The sequence below is a fragment of the Pongo abelii genome, chromosome 1 (genome assembly GCF_028885655.2).
Source record: "Pongo abelii isolate AG06213 chromosome 1, NHGRI_mPonAbe1-v2.0_pri, whole genome shotgun sequence".
Classification (NCBI taxonomy): Eukaryota; Metazoa; Chordata; class Mammalia; order Primates; family Hominidae; genus Pongo; species Pongo abelii.
Genome location: NC_071985.2, coordinates 150,998,926 through 151,021,303, shown reverse-complemented (window position 1 = coordinate 151,021,303; position 22,378 = coordinate 150,998,926). Strand labels below are relative to the sequence as shown.

At 33.4% G+C, this 22,378-nt stretch overlaps 1 protein-coding gene across 50 annotated transcripts in view; it reads left to right on the top strand.

The window, feature by feature from the left end:
• Nucleotides 1-22,378, top strand: part of ADGRL2 (adhesion G protein-coupled receptor L2) — a 577,862-nt gene that overhangs the window by 543,258 nt on the left and 12,226 nt on the right. For all 50 annotated transcript variants that reach the window (XM_054532529.2, XM_063711500.1, XM_063711525.1 and 47 more), the window contains 7 exons: nucleotides 8,172-8,297; nucleotides 8,518-8,723; nucleotides 10,139-10,312; nucleotides 11,286-11,495; nucleotides 12,435-12,655; nucleotides 13,978-14,044; nucleotides 22,014-22,105. In XM_054532529.2, coding sequence (XP_054388504.1) covers nucleotides 8,172-8,297; nucleotides 8,518-8,723; nucleotides 10,139-10,312; nucleotides 11,286-11,495; nucleotides 12,435-12,655; nucleotides 13,978-14,044; nucleotides 22,014-22,105 — 1,096 coding nt within the window. The remainder of the gene's footprint in view (nucleotides 1-8,171; nucleotides 8,298-8,517; nucleotides 8,724-10,138; nucleotides 10,313-11,285; nucleotides 11,496-12,434; nucleotides 12,656-13,977; nucleotides 14,045-22,013; nucleotides 22,106-22,378) is intronic.

Sequence of the window (22,378 nt, the reverse complement as noted above, 5' to 3'; positions counted from 1 at the left end):
AAAGTCATTTTATGGCCAGGCATGGTGGCTTATGCCTGCAATCACAGCATGATGGGAGGCCGAGGCGGGCAGATCACCTGAGGTCACCTGAGGTCAGGATCACCTGAGGTCAGGAGTTCAAGACTATCCTGGCCAACATGGTGAAAACTCGTCTCTACTAAAAATACAAAAAAAATGGGAGGCCGAGGCGGGTGGATCACCTGAGGTCAGGAGTTCCCAGCCTGCCCAACATAGCCAAACCCGGTCTCTACTAAATGTACAAAAAGTTAGCCAGGCGTGGTGGGGGGCGGGAGGGGGGGGTGCCTGTAATCCCAGCTACTTGGGAGGCTGAGGCAGGAGAATCCCTTGAATCTGGGAGGCAGAGCTTGCAGTGAGCCGTGATCACGCCATTGCACTCCAGCCTGGGTGACAAGAGCAAGACTTTGTCTCAAAAAAAAAAAAAGTCATTTTACATATTCTAATAATAGTTGTGTCTTTTTTATTTCCAAGGTATAAACAATTTTGGGGGTGGGGGGAAGGGCTCTGATTTACTGTGAGGGAAACATTCACCTTTTTCCTAGGACTTGTCTTGTTCTCTTTTCAGACATGAGGACTAAAATAGCCTATTATTTCTCTATGTTCCCACTCCCTTGAGGACATGGCTATAATGTCTTAGGTTATTAAAACAATTTGATTTTCCTCCTTAGTGATTTCTTCTTAAATTCTTGGTTTAACTTCATAGCATGATTTACCCTTATAATACATGACTCCATAAAATGATATAATTTTATCTATTATAATTATATCTAATTGTGACATTTAAAAACTTGGAGGTATAATTTAAAATATGCAATAAGAGCACCTGTTTTAAGTGTATAGTTTGATGGAGTTGTACACCCTTATGATCATCAGCATGGTGATATTTCTGTGTCCTCAGATGGGCCCTTCATGCTCCTTTGCAGTCATTCTCCTCTGACCCTAGCCCTAAAAACATCAGAAACCACTGATGTGTTTTCTGTCCATGTAGATTAGTTTTGCTTTTTCTAGATCTTCAGTTGAATGGAATCATACAGTATGTAGTACTCCTTTTGATCTTGTTGCTTTTATGCAAAGGAATATTTTTTGAGATTTATCCATATACATGGGAGTGTCCATAGTTTAATCCTTTTTATTGCTGAGTATTATCCATTGTGAGGACATACCACAATTTGTATATCTACTCACTTAGACATTTGAATTTTTTTCACTTTTTGGCTGCCATTTTTCCAAGTGGTTGTACCATATTAAACTTGAACTGCAGCATATGAGAGTTCCAGTTGCTCCACATCCTCACCAATATTTAGGATTGGCAGTCATTTTATTTTTAGTGGTTCTTGGAGGCATCTCATTGTGGATTTATCTTGCATTTCTGTGATTGCTAAGTAACATTTTGCTGATAACCTCTTTTCACGTGTTTATTGTCCATTCAAATATACTTTTATGAAGTGTTTGTTCATATCTTTTGCCCATTTTTAATTGGGTTGTTTGTCTCATTAAATGAATTCTAAAGATTCTTTTTATATTCTTGTTGTAAGTCTTTTTGTCAGAAATACGCATTCTGAATATTTTCCCTCCAGTATGTGACTTTATTTTCTTTATATCTTGGGAAGAACAGAAGTTTTTAATGTTAATTTTAAAAATTCCCCTTACTGAGCTTTAGAAGCATCTGGCTAATCCTGTTCCACTTACTCCTCTCACTCTTGTAATATTTTAAAGCAAATTGCAAAATCCTATCATGATTACTGTAAGAAACTTTATATGGATATATCCCATACTCTTTAAAAAACCACAATACCATTATCACACTTTAAAAAAATAACAAAACGTTTCAAAAGATAACAAAGTGTGTTCACATTTTCATAAATTTGTTAACACTTGGTTGAAACCAGGATACAAGTCCAAGTAATAAATCTGATAGATATATGAGTTGAGTATTTTTTTTTTTTTTTTTTTTTGAGACGGAGTGCCACTCTTGTTGCCCAGGCTGGAATACAATGGCGCAATCTTGGCTCATTGCAGCCTCCGCCTCCTGGGTTCAAGTGATTCTCCTGCTTCAGCCTCCCGAGTAACTGGGATTACATGTGCTCACCACCATGCCTGGCTAATTTTGTATTTTTAGTTGAGACGGGATTTCACCATGTTGGTCAGGCTGGTCTCTCACTCCTGACCTAAGGTGATCCACCCACCTTGGCCTCCCAAAGCGCTGGGATTACAGGCATGAACCACCACACCTGGCCAAGTATTTTTTCATTAAAAGTTATTTCTCTTTGCATACTAAAAAAAAATTTTTTAAACATTTTTTGTTTTTCTTGAGGAAGTCAGGTGGATAATTTGACTTGTAGACTTTGCTACTTTCTTGGTTTGGCTTATTTCATCCACAGTGCATCATTTAACTCTGCCTGGTATGCTGATGGTTAGATTTAGAGGCATGATCATGCTAGGTTTAACTTTTTGTTTTTTTAATTTAACAAGAACTTTCTGTTGCATCATATCAACAAGCACATAATCTTTGGTTTGATTTCCTTGTGATTTTCAGATCGGTTCCATGGTTTAGATGTTATCAGCCTGATCCATCCATTGTAAAATTCCCTTTTATTTATTGTCTTTTTTTTTCTTTTTTTGAGCCAGAATCTTCCTCTGTTGCCCAGGCTGGAGTGCAGTGGCATGATCTCGGCTCACTGCAACCTCCGCCTCCCAGGTTCAAGTGATTCTCCTACTTCGGCCTCCCGAGTAGGTGGGATTACGGGTGCCTGCCATGATGCCCTGCTAATTTTTGTATTTTTAGTAGAGACAGAGTTTCACTATGATGGCCAGGCTGGTCTTGAATTCCTGATCAGGTGATCCACCTACCTCAGCCTCCCAAAGTGCTGGGATTAAAGCTGTGAGCCACCGCCCCTGGCCTTATTTATTGTTTTAATGAGCTGAGTGGCCACCATGATTTTTATCATCACTTTAGACTTAGTTAGATTGTGGTAACAAAAACCCGAAAGTCACAGCTGCTTACAACAATAAAGGTTTACTGCTCCTTCCTGCTGCATAATTGTTGAGGCTGGGCTTCAGCGCTGCTTCCTGTCATCTTCAGTTCTGCTCCGTGTTGTTTTTATTCTGGGACCCAGGCTGATGCCAGCTCCTGCCCATAAAGGTGCAAGTCTCCTGGCAGAGGTCATAGTTCTTCCTCTTTCCTCTCATTACAGCCACTACTTGCTGAGGAATTTGCAAAACAGTAAGATAAATATATTAAAATTCTGTCTACAGTACTGGCTGAGTGAGGCTCTGAATGGCTCTCCAATGAACCAAGTGTATTCATGTTCAGAAAATCTATTGAATAAGACATACATTATTTCAAGCATACAGAAAGTACAGAGGATAGCATAACATCTGTGTACCAGTTACTCAGCTGAGCCACATATTGGTATTTTACCATATTTGCTTCAGATTTTTTTGGAAAAAGAAAATCATAGATAATGTGGAAGTTCCCAGGATTGCCTCCTTCCTGATCATATCATGAAGGAGGTAGCTGTCATCTTTATTATTTAGCATTAATAAGCTTAAAAAAATTTGCTTTTTAAGTATGTACATTGAATACTTTTCAGGCTTTTAACATTAATTTCACACTGTAAATGTAATTGTATAATTTTCTTTTTTTTTTGAGACGGAGTTTTGCTCTTGTTGTCCAGGCTGGAGTGCAATGGCATGATCTTGGCTCACTGCAACCTCCGCCTCCTGGGTTCAAGAGATTCACCTGCCTCAGCCTCCTGAGTAGCTGAGACTACAGGCATGCATCACTACACCTAGCTAATTTTTTGTATGTTTAGTAGAAAGGGGGTTTCACCATTTTGGCCAGGCAAGTCTCGAACTCCTGACCTCAGGTGATCCACCTGCCTCAGCCTCCCAAAGTGCTGGGATTACAGGCGTGAGCCACTGCACATGGCCATAATTGTATAATTTTACCTTAGCATTTTGTTTTTTATATTTATATATGCTGACGTGTATCTGTAGTTCATTTGATCTGTTTCTAAGAACGTACCAGAATTAACTGCTGATAGACATTTTAGTGGCTTCTGCTTTTTCTCTGACAGAAGGAAAACTGTAATGAAAGTTTCTGTATGCCTTCTTGCTCCAATGTGTGCCTTTCTAGACATACACGCACACATACATGTGTGTGCCTACACACACATACTCCCTAGAAATAGAATTTTTGAGTGGTAGAGCATACCCACCTTCAGCTTTACTAAATACTGCCAAATTGCTCTCTACCTTCTTTTACCAATTTAATTTTTCACCGGTAATACCATTACTAGTTTTGCAAACACTTTATTATTGACTTAACTGTTGTCAATCTGATGAGTTTGAATTGGTTATGTTATTGTTTTAATTTACAATTTCTGTGATTGCTTCATGTTGATTTTTTTAACAGATTTATTACCTATGTTAGTTTTCTCTCCTATGAATTTATTGTTTACAACTTTCTCCTGTTTGATTTTTTCTTTATACTTCTATGTATACTGGACACTAATCCTGTAAAGATTATATAGTTTACAGATATTTATTCTGTCTGGGCTTTCTCTTTTTATCTTTTTAAAAGGAATCTGTTGTTTTACATAATGAGTCAGATATATCAGTTTATTCTTTTTAGGGTTGGTACTCTTGGTATCTTGTTTAAGAAATATTTTCCTTTTGGCTTTCTACTTAGGAAAATTTTCTCTACATTGAGTTTATAAGGATCTTATACTTCCCTTGTAAATGATAAACCTCTGACTTTTTACAGTTATGTCTTGAATCTACCTGAAATTTATTTTTAATTATGATATTTTATGAGAGAGGCAGCTAATTTGATTTTTCCCCATATGAATAACCAGTTCCTTGTATACGTTTAGTGTGTAATCCATTTCTCCCCCTAATGATTTGTAATGATATCTTACATGTTAGCCATGTCTATTATTTGCTGCTTTGGTTTTTTCAGTAATATTAATATCTGTTGAGTCTTTCAGCCTTGCTCCTTGAGGAACTGCTTTGGCTGCTTTTTGGCGTGTCTTTTCTATATGAATTTTTAAATCAATGGATCAAGTTCCAGACACAAAAATCTTGCTGGAATTTTGATTAGAATTGGACTGGGTTTGTAGATTGATTTTGAAAGAGGTGCCAGATTGAACTGTTGCATTCTCCCAAATAACAGCATTATGTAATTCTTCATTTTTTCTTAGGTCTTCTTATAAAGTTATATATTTTTCTTATTTTTAGTGTCTTGCACTTTTTAAAAATCAGATTTGTTCCTAGATAACTTATACTTCTTGTTTTTATTATAAATAATATCACTTTTAAAATTACATATTCTAATTGTTTGTTGTTTGGTGTATAGAAACACGATTGATGTTGCTCATAGCAGCCTTGCTAAATTCTTAGTATTTCCGATAGTTTATCGTTAGCGTCCCTTGTTATTACTATGTAGTTAATTGTGTTTACTGTGAATAATACTTGTTTTTTCCTTTATACCTTTTATTTGCTTTTCTTGAATTACTGCATTAAGCTAGGTCTTCTAGTACAATGCTAAATAAAACCTGTGATAGAGATCATTTTGACTTTAAATGGAATGCTTCTAGAGTTTTTCACTATTGTTTGCTATATACGTTTTGGATACATAAAGGTTTAGCCTTTATCTGATAAGAAAACTTCTGTCTGGTCAAGGCATTTTTCTTTAATTCGTATTTTTTTGTAAAGTTTTTTTTACATTAAGTGGATGTTGAAATTTATTTCTGTGAATACTTTTTAAATTTCTCTATTTGATGAATTATATGAATACATTTTCTAATGTATTAATTTCTATATGCTTTTTAAACTTAATTTAGTAAAAAATTTAATTTGTCTAGGATATTATAAAATGTGTATATATTTTATTAAAGATTTTTTGCATCATTTTAATGACAAAGTATCCTGTAATTTTTTGTGAAATGAGTTAGGGATACATCTTTTTCTGTTTTCTGAAACAGAAAATAGAAATCTTATTTAAAATTCAGTATGTATTCATCATTTTAATGGTCATAAACTATTAGGGTTTTTAATTTCTTTTAGTCAGTTTTATTTTTCTAGGAAAGTTTCTATTGTCTTTTAAAAATTTATTGATATAAGTTTATCTATTTGTTGGTACAAAGTTCATTATTGCATTTTCTTATGGAAATATCTTAAGTAGCTTGAAATATCTACTGAGAGCTGTAGTCATGATCTTACTACTTTTGACAATTTAAAGTTTTTTCTTTACTGTGAACGTTATTTTTTAAACTCTAATAAGTAAATTTCTGTTTAATGAAATTAAAGTTTGATAAGTAAATATTTGTTTAATGCAATTAACTCTTTGTACATGTATTTGGGATGATTCATGAAAACTCAGAGGATTTTCTTCTTTCATCCTGTCTTGTTTTAAGATATGAAAGCTTCTTTCAATGTGAGGAAGAATCAGTTACTTTGATCAAACTTCTTTCCCTCTTTCCTGCCTGCCCCCCACACACAGTCTGAGAACAGTTCAACCATCTACCCACCTGCTTAATGTTTCCAAACATGTATCAGTAAAATAAGTGTATCAACCAGTTTCTGCAGCTGATAGAATTTTAGCAGTTAAATGATGCTCATTATAAATTTGTATTTCAGGGTTTGACATGTTTAATTGCTTATAAAAATTTATGATGTTATTATATTTACACCTAAATATGGATGTATTTTACAAAACAAAGTTGCAGAAGATTAAAAAAAATAGTATCCAAGAATTACTGTACAATGGTATGAGATGATTTTTGTAAAAATAAAAAGGGGATTGTAGGTGAATAGATGATAGATGATACAGACATTAGAGACATTAAAGAGAGTGACATTCAGAAAAAAAATGTGGACTGTATTTTTTGAACATTTTTTAAGAATACATATTATTTTTAAAATTTAAATATCAGAAATTAATGAATTTTTCATATAATTCCTTAGATTTCAATAAAATATTAATATTATAATTATTAATATAAGATAGTTAACTCCTGTAAAAGCGATGTGCTTTTCCATTCCTTTTAAAATCTAAATGAATGTTGATGTAAAATAATTACAATTTGTATTGTGATTCCCAGTAGACAGTAAACATTTATATTGTTAGTGGTTACTATTAATTATATTTTTGAAATGAAGTTAGCATTGGCATGTTGATCAGGTAGATGTTCTCAGTGTTTTGTATTGACGTGTTTTCCTTAAGTGTTTTTCAGTTTCAATACTTGGTTTGAATTTTTGAAATTGGTTTAGATTGCAGTGGTTGTCACACTTTTGCTGTAAAGGTCCAGATAGTATATATTTTATGCTTTGCAAGCCATGATGGTCTCTCTTGCAAATATTTAACTGGCATTGTAGCACTAAAGAAGTCATAGGCAATATACAAATGAATAAGCATGATCGTGTTCCAATAAAACTTTATTTACAAAAACAAATGGCATGCCAGGCTTGGCCTGCAGGTTCTATTTTGCCCAATTTGAGTATGTAAAGATTGATGGTTACTAGTGAGAATTAATGGGAAGTTTTAACATAATGACATTTTCATCATAAATATATTCTTCTGGGTTCACTATTTTTAGAAATTAGAAAAAAAAATGTATTACTGCAAACTTGACCTGTGTAATTTTTCATATTAAAGTGGATCATAGATAGAAATAGATGTATATATGCCATAAAGTCATTCAAATTTGTACTTCATATTAGTTTTACCACTGCCAAGTAATGGTCATTGAAAAGTTACTTAATATAAAGAGCCAAAAAATATCAGTTTGAAATATTTTTGTTTAGCTTCATGATTTAAATATAAAACCTTGAAAGTTATGTACTATTAATTCATACACTGTTCATACTTATAGGCTAACAGATTGGTATTAGTTCATGGCAAAAGAGATACAAATATGAAGAAGGCGTTAGAATGACAATACAAAATTTTTTTGAGAAGTGAATATTTAAGACTTAAATCATTTGGGGTAATTTGGTTTTTCGTCCATGATTTTTGTTGAAACCTAACAGTAAAATTTTTTAAGTAGACAAAAAGAAAACAGTAGTTTCCGTACAGTTATCATTTGCCTCCTTAGTTAACTCTAAAGAATCCTTTTTTCCCCACCTCCTTTATCTTTTCCCTCATCCAGTCCTGGAAGTTGCCGTACTCAGTACAGAAGGACAGATCCAAGACTTTAAATTTCCTCTGGGCATCAAAGGAGCAGGCAGCTCAATCCAACTGTCTGCAAATACTGTCAAACAGAACAGCAGGAATGGTAAGATGGAAGTCTTTTAAAAATTGACAGTTTTTGTTGTTGTTCAAAAACCTATTAATTCTAAAATGTATTTGAGTCCTTATATAACAAAAAAAAGGCTTACCATTTAAAAGCAGATTTAAAACAATGCCTTAGGACTTTATCATTTTATTCTTATTTTATCTTAGTTTATTAACAAGCATGTTTTTTGTACATCGTGTGACTATTTTTACCTTCCTAGGGCTTGCAAAGTTGGTGTTCATCATTTACCGGAGCCTGGGACAGTTCCTTAGTACAGAAAATGCAACCATTAAACTGGGTGCTGACTTTATTGGTCGTAATAGCACCATTGCAGTGAATTCTCACGTCATTTCAGTTTCAATCAATAAAGAGTCCAGCCGAGTATACCTGACTGATCCTGTGCTTTTTACCCTGCCACACATTGATGTAAGTTAATGTATGCTAATGAAGTAATGGAAGGTTATAAAAGCAGAAAGAAAGGAAAGCAAAACTGAGGTGCTGGGGATGGGGAGAGAACTGGGAAGATGGGAGGGAGGAAAAACAAGACCTTTCCATTTGAATTTTAAATGTTGGACTAGGTCAGAGACACAAGTTTATTTAAGTCTGTGAACATAAAATTAAATGAGCTTGGTTCAGTGATTATTAGAACTTAAGTGTATTCTTAATGAAAGCTAATTCAGTAATCAACAGGAAAATGTAAATGACTCTAATTTGTTTTCAAGTGAAAATTAACCCTTACCTTACTTAGCAGCAGGATAGCTGAGTATTAACTCTGAGGACTCTGCCTTTCTGTGTGGCAAAATTTTTTTCATTAGTTTACTGATCATGTTTGACACAACTGTTACCAAGTATTGTGTTTAAAAAAACAATTGAGGAGATGTGATTGCTCTGCTGTGCCTTAGAATGCAAGTTGATACTTATGTAACTACACTGTATTGGAAGATTGTCTACAGAATGTTTGGCTGTTGTGCTAAGTAGAGTGAATAAATGCCCACAGATAAAAAAGTGGATCTCCAAATAGACAAAGAAAAATAAATTTGTGTGGTTACGGTACTCATATCTGCTTCAGTTGATTGACTTTTTTTTTTTTTGAGACGGAGTCTCACTCTGCCACCCAGTCTAGAGTGCAGTGGCGCGATCTCGGCTCACTGCCAGCTCCACCTCCCGGGTTCACGCCATTCTCCTGCCTCAGCCTTCCGAGTAGCTGGGACTACAGGCGTCCTCCACCACGCCCGGCTAATTTTTTGTATTTTTAGTAGAGATGGGGTTTCACTGTGTTAGCCAGGATGGTCTCGATCTCCTGGCCTTGTGATCCGCCCACCTCGGCCTCCCAAAGTGCTGGGATTACAGGCATGAGCCACCGTGCCCGGCCTATTTGATTGACTCTTAAGAGCTTTTAGTTACTAACAATATGATTTACTTTGCTGCTAGTGTATCTCTTAGAACTAACCGAAAATGGGCCCAAAATAGAACATGGATTTTTAAAACATTTGGTCCGTATAGAATTTTCTCAGAACAAATTTATGGCTCTAATTTTATCAGAAAGGAAAAAAAAATGATTCTAATGTACCATCAATTGTAAAATCATAAAATGGAAATTGTAATTGTGTAAAATGGGTCTTGGTAATTCAGAGTACACTTTAGAGTGTTTCGGACTATAAAGCCCCTTTTAAGCTAGATATCTGCCTTGTATAACATAGTCCACAATTTTGCTGATGAAAAACTTTATAGTCTGAAACATGCAAAGTTTAATCTAAATTACCTTTTATACATATTAAACAATTGCTGTTGCCATCTTAGAGTATAAAATCCTAATTTTATCTTGTCATTTTATTTCCCAGCCTGACAATTATTTCAATGCAAACTGCTCCTTCTGGAACTACTCAGAGAGAACTATGATGGGATATTGGTCTACCCAGGGCTGCAAGCTGGTTGACACTAATAAAACTCGAACAACGTGTGCATGCAGCCACCTAACCAATTTTGCAATTCTCATGGCCCACAGGGAAATTGCAGTAAGTATTTGCACTTCTAATTAGTAGCAGAGAAAAACCTCAGAGATTCAAAACAGCTTGTATAATAGTCCCATTCTTTGTGTGCTTATCGTAACTAAAAAGCAAACAAAGTGATGTTGATTTCTAATTGTTTCTACACTGTCCATAAATTTTAAGAAGTCTTGGCACTGTTATTGTTACTTCTCCAAATCATATGCTATGACTTTATAGACTTGTAAGTTTTCCTCCTTGGGCAGGTGCTTGGTAGAGACAACAGAAGATTTAAATAATGAGCAGCAATAGGTCATACAAAAGAGACAGAAGGCTCTCGAGTTTAACATGCCCTTCCCGTCTTGAATGTTTGAATCTAATTTTACAACTTTTCCTTTAAGTTTCCTAACCACTTTGCACATTGTGCAAAGGTGCATCTTTTGAAAAGTCAAAATGGCTTCTGGAATATGTCTCAGTATTCTTTCTTGTGATTAAGACAATGACAGCCAGAAGACACATATTTTAAGAAGTGTGGCATTTCGGTCTCAGATCTGTTGCATGTGTCAACTCTCAATATGTAAGCATACAAAACCCCAAGGAGAAAATAAAAACTTAAAACTTGGCTTATGTGTTAGCTTGGAAAAATCATTAAAATGTCAGTTGTTTTTAATCATAAATAAGTATTCTTTATTCTGTCATGTAAATAGTTTCCATGTGTTTATGTAGTTAATTCAGTCATACTTGGAAATCATTAGGCTCTTTTATTGTTTTCTAGGTAAAATCTTCCTCTCTCAGATCATTTTTTAAGTATAAAAGACAATAATATTGAATGCTATTATATGACCAAAATTTATTTTTGGTATTGAGCCTTTTTTGAACACATATGAATAGTATTCTTCAAAGAGTTCAGTAGTAAAAGATGAGCTGTACATGTGAAAGCTGTCTTTCTTCTAGTTGATGTAATGCAGGAATACTAATGTTCCTCATATCTTTTTATTTTCAGTATAAAGATGGCGTTCATGAATTACTTCTTACAGTCGTCACCTGGGTGGGAATTGTCATTTCCCTTGTTTGCCTGGCTATCTGCATCTTCACCTTCTGCTTTTTCCGTGGCCTGCAGAGTGACCGAAATACTATTCACAAGAACCTTTGTATCAACCTTTTCATTGCTGAATTTATTTTCCTAATAGGCATTGATAAGACAAAATATGCGGTAAGCACCAGTTGAGTTCATTGACCTTAGATCTCTGAAAATTATTTTAGTCGGTGTGAGGTGACATATGATACTGATATTAATGTTTGACCTTGTAACTTGATAGAATTGATACGGCAATATTGAAAGACAATTTGTAGTAAATTAAAAGACTGTCCAATTATTAAGTAATATTATGAATTAATTCATTTTGTATATTAAGATACAGTCGAATTTTTCTGTGTTTTTATTAAGACATAATTTTAATAGAAGAATGCTGAGGATACAGAAATATAAAGATCTTATTTTAAAAATTATTTTGTTTACATAGTCATTCTGACCAGTGATCCTTTCTTTGTATTCATAGCAATTGATTCATCATCATGAGGTCTTAATATCAGAAACAGAACTTAATTAGTTAATGCTTCACCCTATATTCATCTGCACTTGGATAATTTAAGAATGCTCCAGATATGACAGGAAGATAATCTTAGGTAATTAGAGCTAGGATTTTGTCATTAAAGCAAAATTTAAAAAATTCCATTATAGAAAAAAATAGAAATAATATATTTGCAAACAACACTTTTAAAGACTTGTGAAGCAAATCATCTACAAGTGGAATATTCAGATTTCATAACGGATAATTCACAAACAGAAATCATAAAATTTTCTTATTTGATATTTAATTTCACTAAAAAATGTTATAGTAATGTTCTACCTTGATGAAACCTAGCACACTTGGCATTATACTCTGTGAACATGGTAATCTTCAGATTTGTCAGAGTTTTTAGCTTGTTTCCAGTTATGAAAAAAATATTTTCGGGAAGCATTAGTTTACTCTGAATAATGTATTTTTAAAATAATAGTGATTTCTCTTAGTGAGTATTTTATGGTTTTGGAGTGGGCTATTTTTTTTATTCATGAGTTTTCTTTTGTGTTTTTTGTTCTTTTCCTCTGTAGATTGCATGCCCAATATTTGCAGGACTTCTACACTTTTTCTTTTTGGCAGCTTTTGCTTGGATGTGCCTAGAAGGTGTGCAGCTCTATCTAATGTTAGTTGAAGTTTTTGAAAGTGAATATTCAAGGAAAAAATATTACTATGTTGCTGGTTACTTGTTTCCTGCCACAGTGGTTGGGGTTTCAGCTGCTATTGACTATAAGAGCTATGGAACAGAAAAAGCGTAAGTAATTGCAAGCGAGCTGAGTGTTTTTCAAGTGAATAATTTTTTAAAGCCTGTTAGCTGTCAGTGAGGGTCCCTGACAGATTAAAATAGCATCTGAAAGCTTTATTGGTAAGAGAATGGGCATACCGTGCACAAATTACAATCAAGTCTTTTGTAATTTTCTGGGTTCAGAGGATTTGTACTCTGGCAAGGAAGATTCTAAATTATGGACTTTCTTTTTAACACAAAAGATTGACCTGAAACAAATTGAAAAAGTAAATAACTTTTTGGCCTTAGAAAGATATTAAGTAAAAATTCTTCTGAACTTAAAGCATCTGACAGGTTTAACTACTCAGTGTTAAGCTAATGCTTCATTAGCTCTCTTTGTGCAGCCGACCCTCTATGGCTAACTCTCATTCTGAATTGTGACAGTAGCACATTCCATCCCATATGTTTTACTTTGATAATATTGTATCAGGGAGTTTGAAAGGATTAAAATAAGTCACTGTCTTTCGTTCATAAAAGTATAGATATTTACAGAAAGTGACAGAAGGTAGACATAGTCATGTTTCTAAGGATTTTATTTCCTAGAGGCATGAATTTGCCTTCCAATTCTGTTTATTTTTTTCCTTTGATAAAATTAGTTATATAAAGATTCTTTGGACTAAAGAAAGCTTTTTGACTGTACAGATGATGAAAGACAAATAAAAGAAATTCAGTGGGGATTCCATGTTATATGAAAAATGAACCACTAAGTAAAATCTGTCTTAATAAGTTTATGCATCATTTACTCTAATACTGTGTGAGTTCTGTGCTTTGATTTCCTTTTCTAGCATTTATCCATTCCTAGTGGAGGTATTATATTTCTGCTACACTGTTTTTGCAACAAACATAACATCTGAACATTTTTGGGGGGTTATGTTAGGTTCCATAGGGTTAAGCACTTTAGCTCAGACAGATCTGAAAGGCAAATTTTGAAAATTATATGTAGGACTTTAAAATGATGAGACAATTTGCAATATTGAGTTTCAAGTCTTTCTTAGGGAAGTCAGAAGTCTTAAGGATTCAGTGGTGGAGTGGTGTTTATTCTTTTTCCCATACAAGCACGATTTTGTATGCTTTTATCAAATATAAAACCAGCAGCTTGAAGTAAATAAATTACCATCCTTTGTTAAGTCAAAGCCAACTCAGAATTATTAGAGGTCTTGCACATGATAAATGAATCTTCAAAGGCAAATGTAAAGATAGTTTTGTTTGTTAGGTTTTTAAAATCCTATTTTCCTTGTGATGTTGAGGTTCCATAGAAACTACTAATGCATATTCTTCTCTTTTCATAATAGTTGCTGGCTTCATGTTGATAACTACTTTATATGGAGCTTCATTGGACCTGTTACCTTCATTATTCTGGTAAGCAGATTCTGTTTTTCCTTGCTTTTTAGCTTGCTGCTTTAGCAGTGCTATTCAAACAAGGATAATTTGTTTTACTGTTTGTTTATCTATCTATACAAAGATTTATAAATATGCCTGTCTCACAGGATAGTAGTATATTTTAAATATTTTTTATAAACTTGCTAATTAATATTTCTGAAAATCTTTACTCTAAAAAGTACTTTTTCTCATTTCTAATTTAATAAGCTAAAATATCACATCATAATCTAAAAAATATGCTTACATGTAGGCCATGTTATAAATTAAATGAATATGTCAGGAAAGTGAAAGAATATTACCTTAATTTTTATTATCTTAGTTTCCACATAGTAATTTAATGAATTACTATGTAATTCTAATGAATTAATTTTAAGTGAATTTTAAATGAATATCCACATCCTCAATTCTTTTTAGTATATAAAAAGTTGTTTAAGCTTGCGTTAACGAATGACTATTAAATCAACTTAAAATTTATTAGAAATAAAATTACTTCTATAAGACTGAAGATACCAAATGAAAATACTAGTTTAAGAAATACTATTTTTAAATGAATTTGATACAAGTCAAGGATAATGACATTAAGATATTTTTAAACATCTTATATTACCCTTACAGTTGAGATATAGTTGAAATAAAGGAGTGTAGCTACAGTATCTAGACTTTGGTATTTAAAACTTTCACTCAGGGCTGGACATGGTGGCTCACACCTATAATCTCAGTATTTTGGGAGGCTGAGGCAGGAGGATCACTTGAGGCAAGGAGTTAGAGGCTAGCCTGGGCTTCATAGCAAGACCTCCCCTCTACAATAATATTTTTAAATTAGTTCGGTGTTGAGGCACATTCCTGTAGTCCCAGATACTCAGGAGGCAGAGGCAGAAGGATCTTTTGTGCCCAGGAGCACAAGGCTGCGGTGAGCTATAATTGCACCACTGCACCCCAGTCTGGGCAACAGAGCGAGACCCTGTCTAAAAAAAAAAAAAAGAAACTTGCTCAGTTGTATTGTAGCACTATGGTGAGAAATGGTGTTATTAACTCTGAAAAGGAAACATAAATACTTCCTATTTTAAGAAGTTTTTCTTACTTTTTTTTTCAAAAACATAACACAAATGAGCTCCTTTGGATCTTTTCATGGTTAAGCAGTGTTTCATGAAATTGAGAAAAACTTTTAGTACTTGAAGGAAACTTAAAACCACTTCAAGTGTATATTTGTTTGTCATTAAAATTAATTATTTTACACAATTACTTATACAAAGTGAAATGAAAATTTGAGATGAATGCCTGTATGAATTAAACCAGTAAAACATTCTCAAGTATTCCTGGGAAAGCTGATTTCTCATCAGAATTATTAAATCCGATGATTGCCCAAGTTTTTGTTCTTGGTGTTCATGTTAACACAGCCTAAGCCTATCTAGAGTTCAATGGCTGACATGAAGAGGTATGATCCTTGAAGACATAACCTTCCATTTTCCCCTAAGACGTTCGTCAAACACATATGTTGAAAAAATGTAAAGACTGCTTTAAGGATATTTGGCCTATGAGGCTATCATGTGTTTACTCCTTTTATACTGTAGTTTTATTTATTTGATATCTGTGAAGATAAGTACTGACTTTAGATCATTAAAAAACATTTCAATTAGCAAAAGAAGTTAATTTTCAACATACTCAGCTTTTAGTAAGAAAAAAGGGTAAAGGACATTTTATTATGTTGTTCATTCATAGTAGAGCACACTATTACTTTATAAGTCTTGTCATTATTGTCTTCTACCAAATCCTTCAGGTTGAGATGTGAATGGCTTTTTCAACAGCATTCTCAAACACAAACCCCAGTAGGTAGCAATCCCAGTACAGATCTTGTTGGAATTCTCCTGCAATTGCTTTGCTTTCTAATTTTCCCAACAGAGAAAGATTAAAAGTGGTAGAGGAGTACAAAACAGCATCTTGCAAAAGAATATCTAACTTAAATTGAGATATGATATGATTATACAGCATGTGTGGGAAAAAAAAATATATATATATATATCTCCCTCTGGTGATGATAAGACATTTAAAACTCAATTCAGGCACAAATCTTAATAATATAGATTGTATTGTATACTATCCTTTTAAGGAATATTCCCATAACAAAAATTACCTATTGCTATTCCTAGAAAGTATAGCTTTGCATTTTCAGTTTTTCTGAATTGAAACTGTTTCACTTAGTTGTATTAAATAGGTGTACATTCTAAATAATAATCTATGAAGAAAAATAGTATGCTAAGGAAGATAAAGCTTCCTACTTCTGCATTTCTATAGAATGTCTTGCCTACAGGCACTAGAGTTATTATATCTATGAGAAAAGTGGCTGGTAAGTAATGAGCAGTGGGAAACCATTAGTATGCCTGAAATGGTTTAATGAAAGCTTGGATCATGACACGTCAGGAGCTGTTCTTATCATTTGGACAGCTCCATCTGCATCGTTAATAATTAATTCAGTTCAGTAAGAGTTCAGCTCACACACTCATTTAGAAGTCTTCTTCAGAGAACACCTCTCTGGCTGCTAGTCCCAGGGAGAAATAGGTTTCTGCTTGGCTAACAGCAAAGATCTGGAGATACAAGTATAGCTTTAGAGTTGCATTTGCCGGGTAGCAAAAGCTCCAGGGAGGACAAAAAGGGTCAGAACATGTGCAGTTCAGCTAGGTTACTTCAGAGTGATGTTTCTGTTCTTCTGTCTTATCATATCCATGTCAGCACTGCAAGCTGTGGAATGAATTTTAAGCTGCTAAGCTCAGACGGATGTGATTCAATTGAGCAGGTTCATGACCATAAAACAAACTGTGCACTCCTGTAATCTGTGGTGCCTTTTTCTTTTTTTAAACTTCTTTGTATTTTTGTGTTCATCAATATGGGTGATGTTTAGCTGTGCCATATCATTAAGCAGTTTGAATTTTATCAGCAAATTATATTGGTGGATTATTATAAATAATAATTTATGAAATTTATGAAATTATTATTTGGGCATAGGTAAAAGAATGATCTTTGTCAGTGGGAGAGAAAAAAAAAATGTCCCAGTTTGATGACTTACTCTTTTTTGGCTGAATAGGGAATTTTTTTTTTTTCTTGATTTGTTCTCACTCAACAGAGATTTCTCTTAAGAGATAGCCATCTATTTACCTGTACACACACACCTGCACACACACACACACGCCCAGAGCTAAGCTAAAATCTGATTCTTGTATGAGTTGTTTCATCTCCAGAATTAATTATTAGCATGGACATTTAGCCTGGTGGGTTGTCATATGTATGTACCACAATCCTAATAGCCTATACTTAATAGTAGTGGCTTCTGTGTGGATAATTGAGTAACTGCATGTACTTACCAAGTTTAGACAAATGTTTGTGTGCGCAGCTGTAACTCCACCTTTTTCCTTTCTCACTGATGCATGCAGCATTTCAACCTATGCCAAAATATTATGTTTAAACTTCGTAGTATTTACACTGAAAAGAAAAAACAAAGAGCAAGAGGGTCAAAGAGTGGCTGCATTGGAATTCAAGGGAGAAGAGCAGCAATTGGTTGGCAGAGACATTGTTCTCTCCCTGCCTCTTTGCCTGCCTTCCACTGAGAAATAGGGGAAATACCATGTTTGATGGTTGTGATTTATTTTGTAAACGTGTATCAAAGGCAGAAAAATAAATTGGGCAAAAGTAAAAGTAAGGAGGAGAAAGAAATCACTTATTATAATTGGTGGGGGCGGGGGAGGAGGGGAAAGCACAGAAGTATATGGATGGAAAGAGCCATTTATGTTGTGAGAAAAATGCAAAGAAGAAAGGAACTAAGACTTGCAGCCAGTGGTTTATTTGAAACCTACCTTTTTTGTCTTAAAATGACTACAGATTTTTATCAAAGATGTGTGTATTTGCCCCTCTGCCTCTTGTTCTCATTTCCCCAGTTGTATTTTAAGAAAACAAGAAAAAAGTAAGAAAAGGGAAAAAATTTTTGGAATATTTTCCCCTGCAAAATTGTAATTATCAGAATGTATTTGCCTCCTGAAAAAGATTGCAGCAACAATATTTATTCTATCAAACTAAAATTTAGCGTTACATTTTTTTTAACATTGGAGAAAATAAGATAACTGTAAAACCAGATTTTTAAAAGTGTATCTGTGCTTCAGTGTATGTTCTATTTAATTCCAGAAGATATTTTATTGTCATATATGTTGGTGGTAACATAAATTGTTGAGCATCAAAATGATATAAAAATTTTGTATTTCTCTAATAAGACTAGTAAATAATATGTATTGGTGAAATTTTTTTATTGAGATGGGAAAAAGAAAAATCTTATTCAGTATTATTTTGCCATCTTACGATTTATAATATGTCATATGCTTTATTTCATAATTAATTTGTCTTGAAATGATGATATTTTGTCCTCTTCCACATACCATTGCCTCATTATTTGTATGCTTTCAAGTCATGTTTCAGAGGCTAAGTTAGTGTTGGGTTTAACTATAAATTTCTTTACATCTAGATATTAGTGCATTAGCTAAAAGTTTTATTTTCAGTTTCTTCAAGTTGGAGAATTCAGACACTTGTAATTGGAGCGCAAAGATCCCTCAAAGTTATGATTATTTTTCCAGTACTTTTAGTTGTCTTTAAGGAAACTCACTTTCAAATCTTTTAAAACATTCCATTTTAAGTATGTTAGAAACAGCTTTAAAAAATTTTATTCTTACATTTGCACTTGGATTTATGAGCTTATGTGATATTTAGCTATGTAAAAGTATAAATGACATAAACAGGTTTAGAAAAAATGCAACTAACTGTTGTGAAGCATGCAGTTTGACTAGTGGGAGGAGAAGCATGGCCGGTTGCTGATTGTGGGATGGTAGTGTTTTACAAAGGAAATGGAGAATTAGTTAATTCCGGCAAATCCATCAGGCAGAAGTCATTTGATTAGCATACCTAATATGTAAATAACATAAATAGGATTTCTTTGAGGCAGTATTTTATATGTTAATTTATTTATCTTCAATTCATTCATCTCTTAGTGATTTTTAAGTTGGATTACTTTTTATAGAAATGGAACCTTTTAAATATAGACTTAGTATATCTTTGTTAGGAGACTTCTAATCTTTTCACCCAGAATAAGTTGGTTAATTTTGTTGGGAAGTCTGTGGGCTGTAGAGCCCAGACCACAGTATATTGAATCCCAGCCCTGACAATATAGTAGCTAAGTAATCTTTGGAAGGACACATCTCAATTATTTGTAAAATGGGTATACAAGTGCTGCCTGCTACCACTGGATATAGGATTGTAGCTGTATTTTTCCTCTGTAATTTTCTTTATTTTCTGAACTTGTATTGTGAATGTATTGTATATGTAACTAGAAAGATACATTAAACACGTGCAATGTTAAAAACCTCAGTTAAGTGAGGGGAGCAAAAGAGGAGAAATGCATTGAACAGTCTGTTTTTAAAGGATTAATTGAGATAAGTTTTCTATGGCATATTCACCTTGGTTAGTATTAACTAGGAAGAATGACTTTATCATACTTAAGTCTTAATTGTATTTTTATATTGGTAGATTTCATTTTAGTATGTCAGTTTTATTGGAAAGTTGTCCCTGATTTTTACCATTGAAAAATATTTCTTCTGAGTTCACTTCTAAGATTTTATCATTTTCTACTCCTCTTCTTTTTGCAATATAATACTTTATATGTTCACATTTTTCCACATTCGCATTTTTTAGTTTCCTTATAAATTTTATACATTGTAGTGGATAAATAACTTCTTTCTTTCCAGAATGTTTTCGTACTACTAATACTTTGTTCCCAAGGGAATAATTAATATGCTTAGAAAATTATGAACACCAAATTATGGTCCTGTACACTTCAGGAAATTGTTTAAGAAGAGCAAGGAAAAAAAACCCTTATGTTCAGAAGCTTGGGATAAAAGAAAGTAAATTGTTCTTATCAGGCCGTTCAAAAACAAAGGGTCACAAACAAAGGGAGAACGATTTAAAGGATTTTAATTGTGAATCTGCAAAGGAGCCATCTTACCTATTACAGTCAGTTTATTTGTTTACTTGGGTTTTGATTTCTCTGTTTATTTTTAGGATGTTTATAGAGTTCTTGTTTTTAACCATTCTTGAATTTTACTAGTTAAAGCTAATGTTGCATAAAATTTAAAAAAAAAAACACTCTTAATTTTTGCCTTTAAAAAAAATTAGAGATACACTTTACCATGATTCTTTAAAAACCTAATCAGATATGTACTATACTACCAAAGGACCTCTAATTTCTCAAAGGCAGAAATTGTATCTTACCTCATCCATAGTACAATAAGCACATCCTTGTATGGAACAAGGTCAAGAAATATTTGTTGAATGAAATGTGTCATATTGTAACATCTCCGAAAATTCAAGCATTTATTTATATTGTGACCAACTAGAATGTTACGGAAAATAAAGCCAGATAATGTTTCTACAATTGTATTTACTTTTTCTCTAGATGTATTTTAAGAAATTATTAATTTTTTTTTTAAACAAAGAACTGTTTTTGTCCTTAAGTAATTAACATCAAAGGACAGAATGTTACCTGCCAACGCTTGTAAAATGTTGCCCATTGACCTCATTTATCCTTTAAAAGGGAATTCTCCATCTAAGAGAAATCATAGGGCACAGTGGACAAACTGACTTCATAGATACACAGCCTACATTAACGCTTTCCTTAGCTCTGCTCCTAAACTCATCATTAGGAAGGACTTGGAAATTTTTATTTATTGCCCTATATTACTTTTCCTAATTATAAAATCAGAACTAGTGAAAGATGAATAAAATAGTGTTATCATTTGATCATGTGATATTGTGACTCAGTAAAAATGATCATGTTACTGTAACACAGTTATGCTGATTATCTGCAACAAGGAATTAAATTCATCCTTACCTATAATAGGTGAAATGGGTCTTTTTCTGAATATACTATTTCTGGTATTCTCTTAAGTAATGTAAAGCTCACAAAATGACTTTTTTTTTTCCTTTTAAAAAATAATCTAAAAATAAAATGGCAAAAAAAATCCGGGAACAATGTAGCTTAGTTCTATTTTTGGAGCATAAAAATGGAACTGCCGCCTCTTCCAACATTCTGCCAGGTGTCTGTAGAAACAAATGCAAATTATCAACCTTTGTCTCTCAGTCAAAACACAGCTCCTTTTCCTCTGAGCAAGCTCATGTTGACCTCTTAGAATCCACTCACTTTCCTTCTTGTCAGATTCCATCTTCCTCATTTTGCTTTTGTTTGCACCTAGATTCTTTGCATAGCTGAATGTTTAGAAGGACTCAAAACAGCCTTTTGTCAGAATGTATCTACTTCCTTACAATACAGAGACATAGAAAAAAAGGACTGATGGCTTTTAACAGTTAAATGGCAAAACATACCTATATAAACTTTATCTTACTTCATGTAACAAACGTTTATCATATGTTATTTCATTTGATCCCCACAATTGCCTTATGAATAGATTGGACAGATGTTATTATCCTCATTTAATCAGTCAAAATCAAGAGCTAGACTCACAGCCAAGACTTACGGTTCCAAACCCAGCAATTTTGTAGATTACATGATGTACATTATGTAAATGCTCCTTCTAAGGAATTCACTTTAGTGTTTCCATCAGATGGTTTTTAGGCCCTGAAGTACATCTAGCTAAAGAAACTAATTTAGGTTTTCTAATTTATTTAATCATTACCACATAATACTGACTTAATGAGGTTGCAATTTGATGTCAAATGATCTATTAAAGAATTGATCATACATAGCCAGAGTATTTTTTATGTAGACTCAACTTGATCATTGCATACATAAAAAAAATTATATCAATATCTTCCATATAAGCATGGATTGATAAATTTGCAAGAAGTATTCATTTTTCAGCTCTTTGTTCATTGTGGTCTAATTCTTTATTTGTTACAACAGCTAAATATTATCTTCTTGGTGATCACATTGTGCAAAATGGTGAAGCATTCAAACACTTTGAAACCAGATTCTAGCAGGTTGGAAAACATTAAGTAAGTATTTTGTATTTTAATTTTAATACTTGACAAACTAAGTAAAAGATACTCTCCACAGGGAACACAGGGATTTCTACCTTCTATCAACTGTAGAAATTATTCAGAATGAAGTTTTACTGCCCTCAAGTTGAATCTCAGTGTTACTGTATCACCGACACTGGTCAAAAATTAGATAATAATTGCTGTCTTGATCTAGAGCCAATAAATTGTTTCAGTGGCTTCGTGGAGATTCCATATCACTGTAGCAATTTCATTTGAATTTAAAATGCA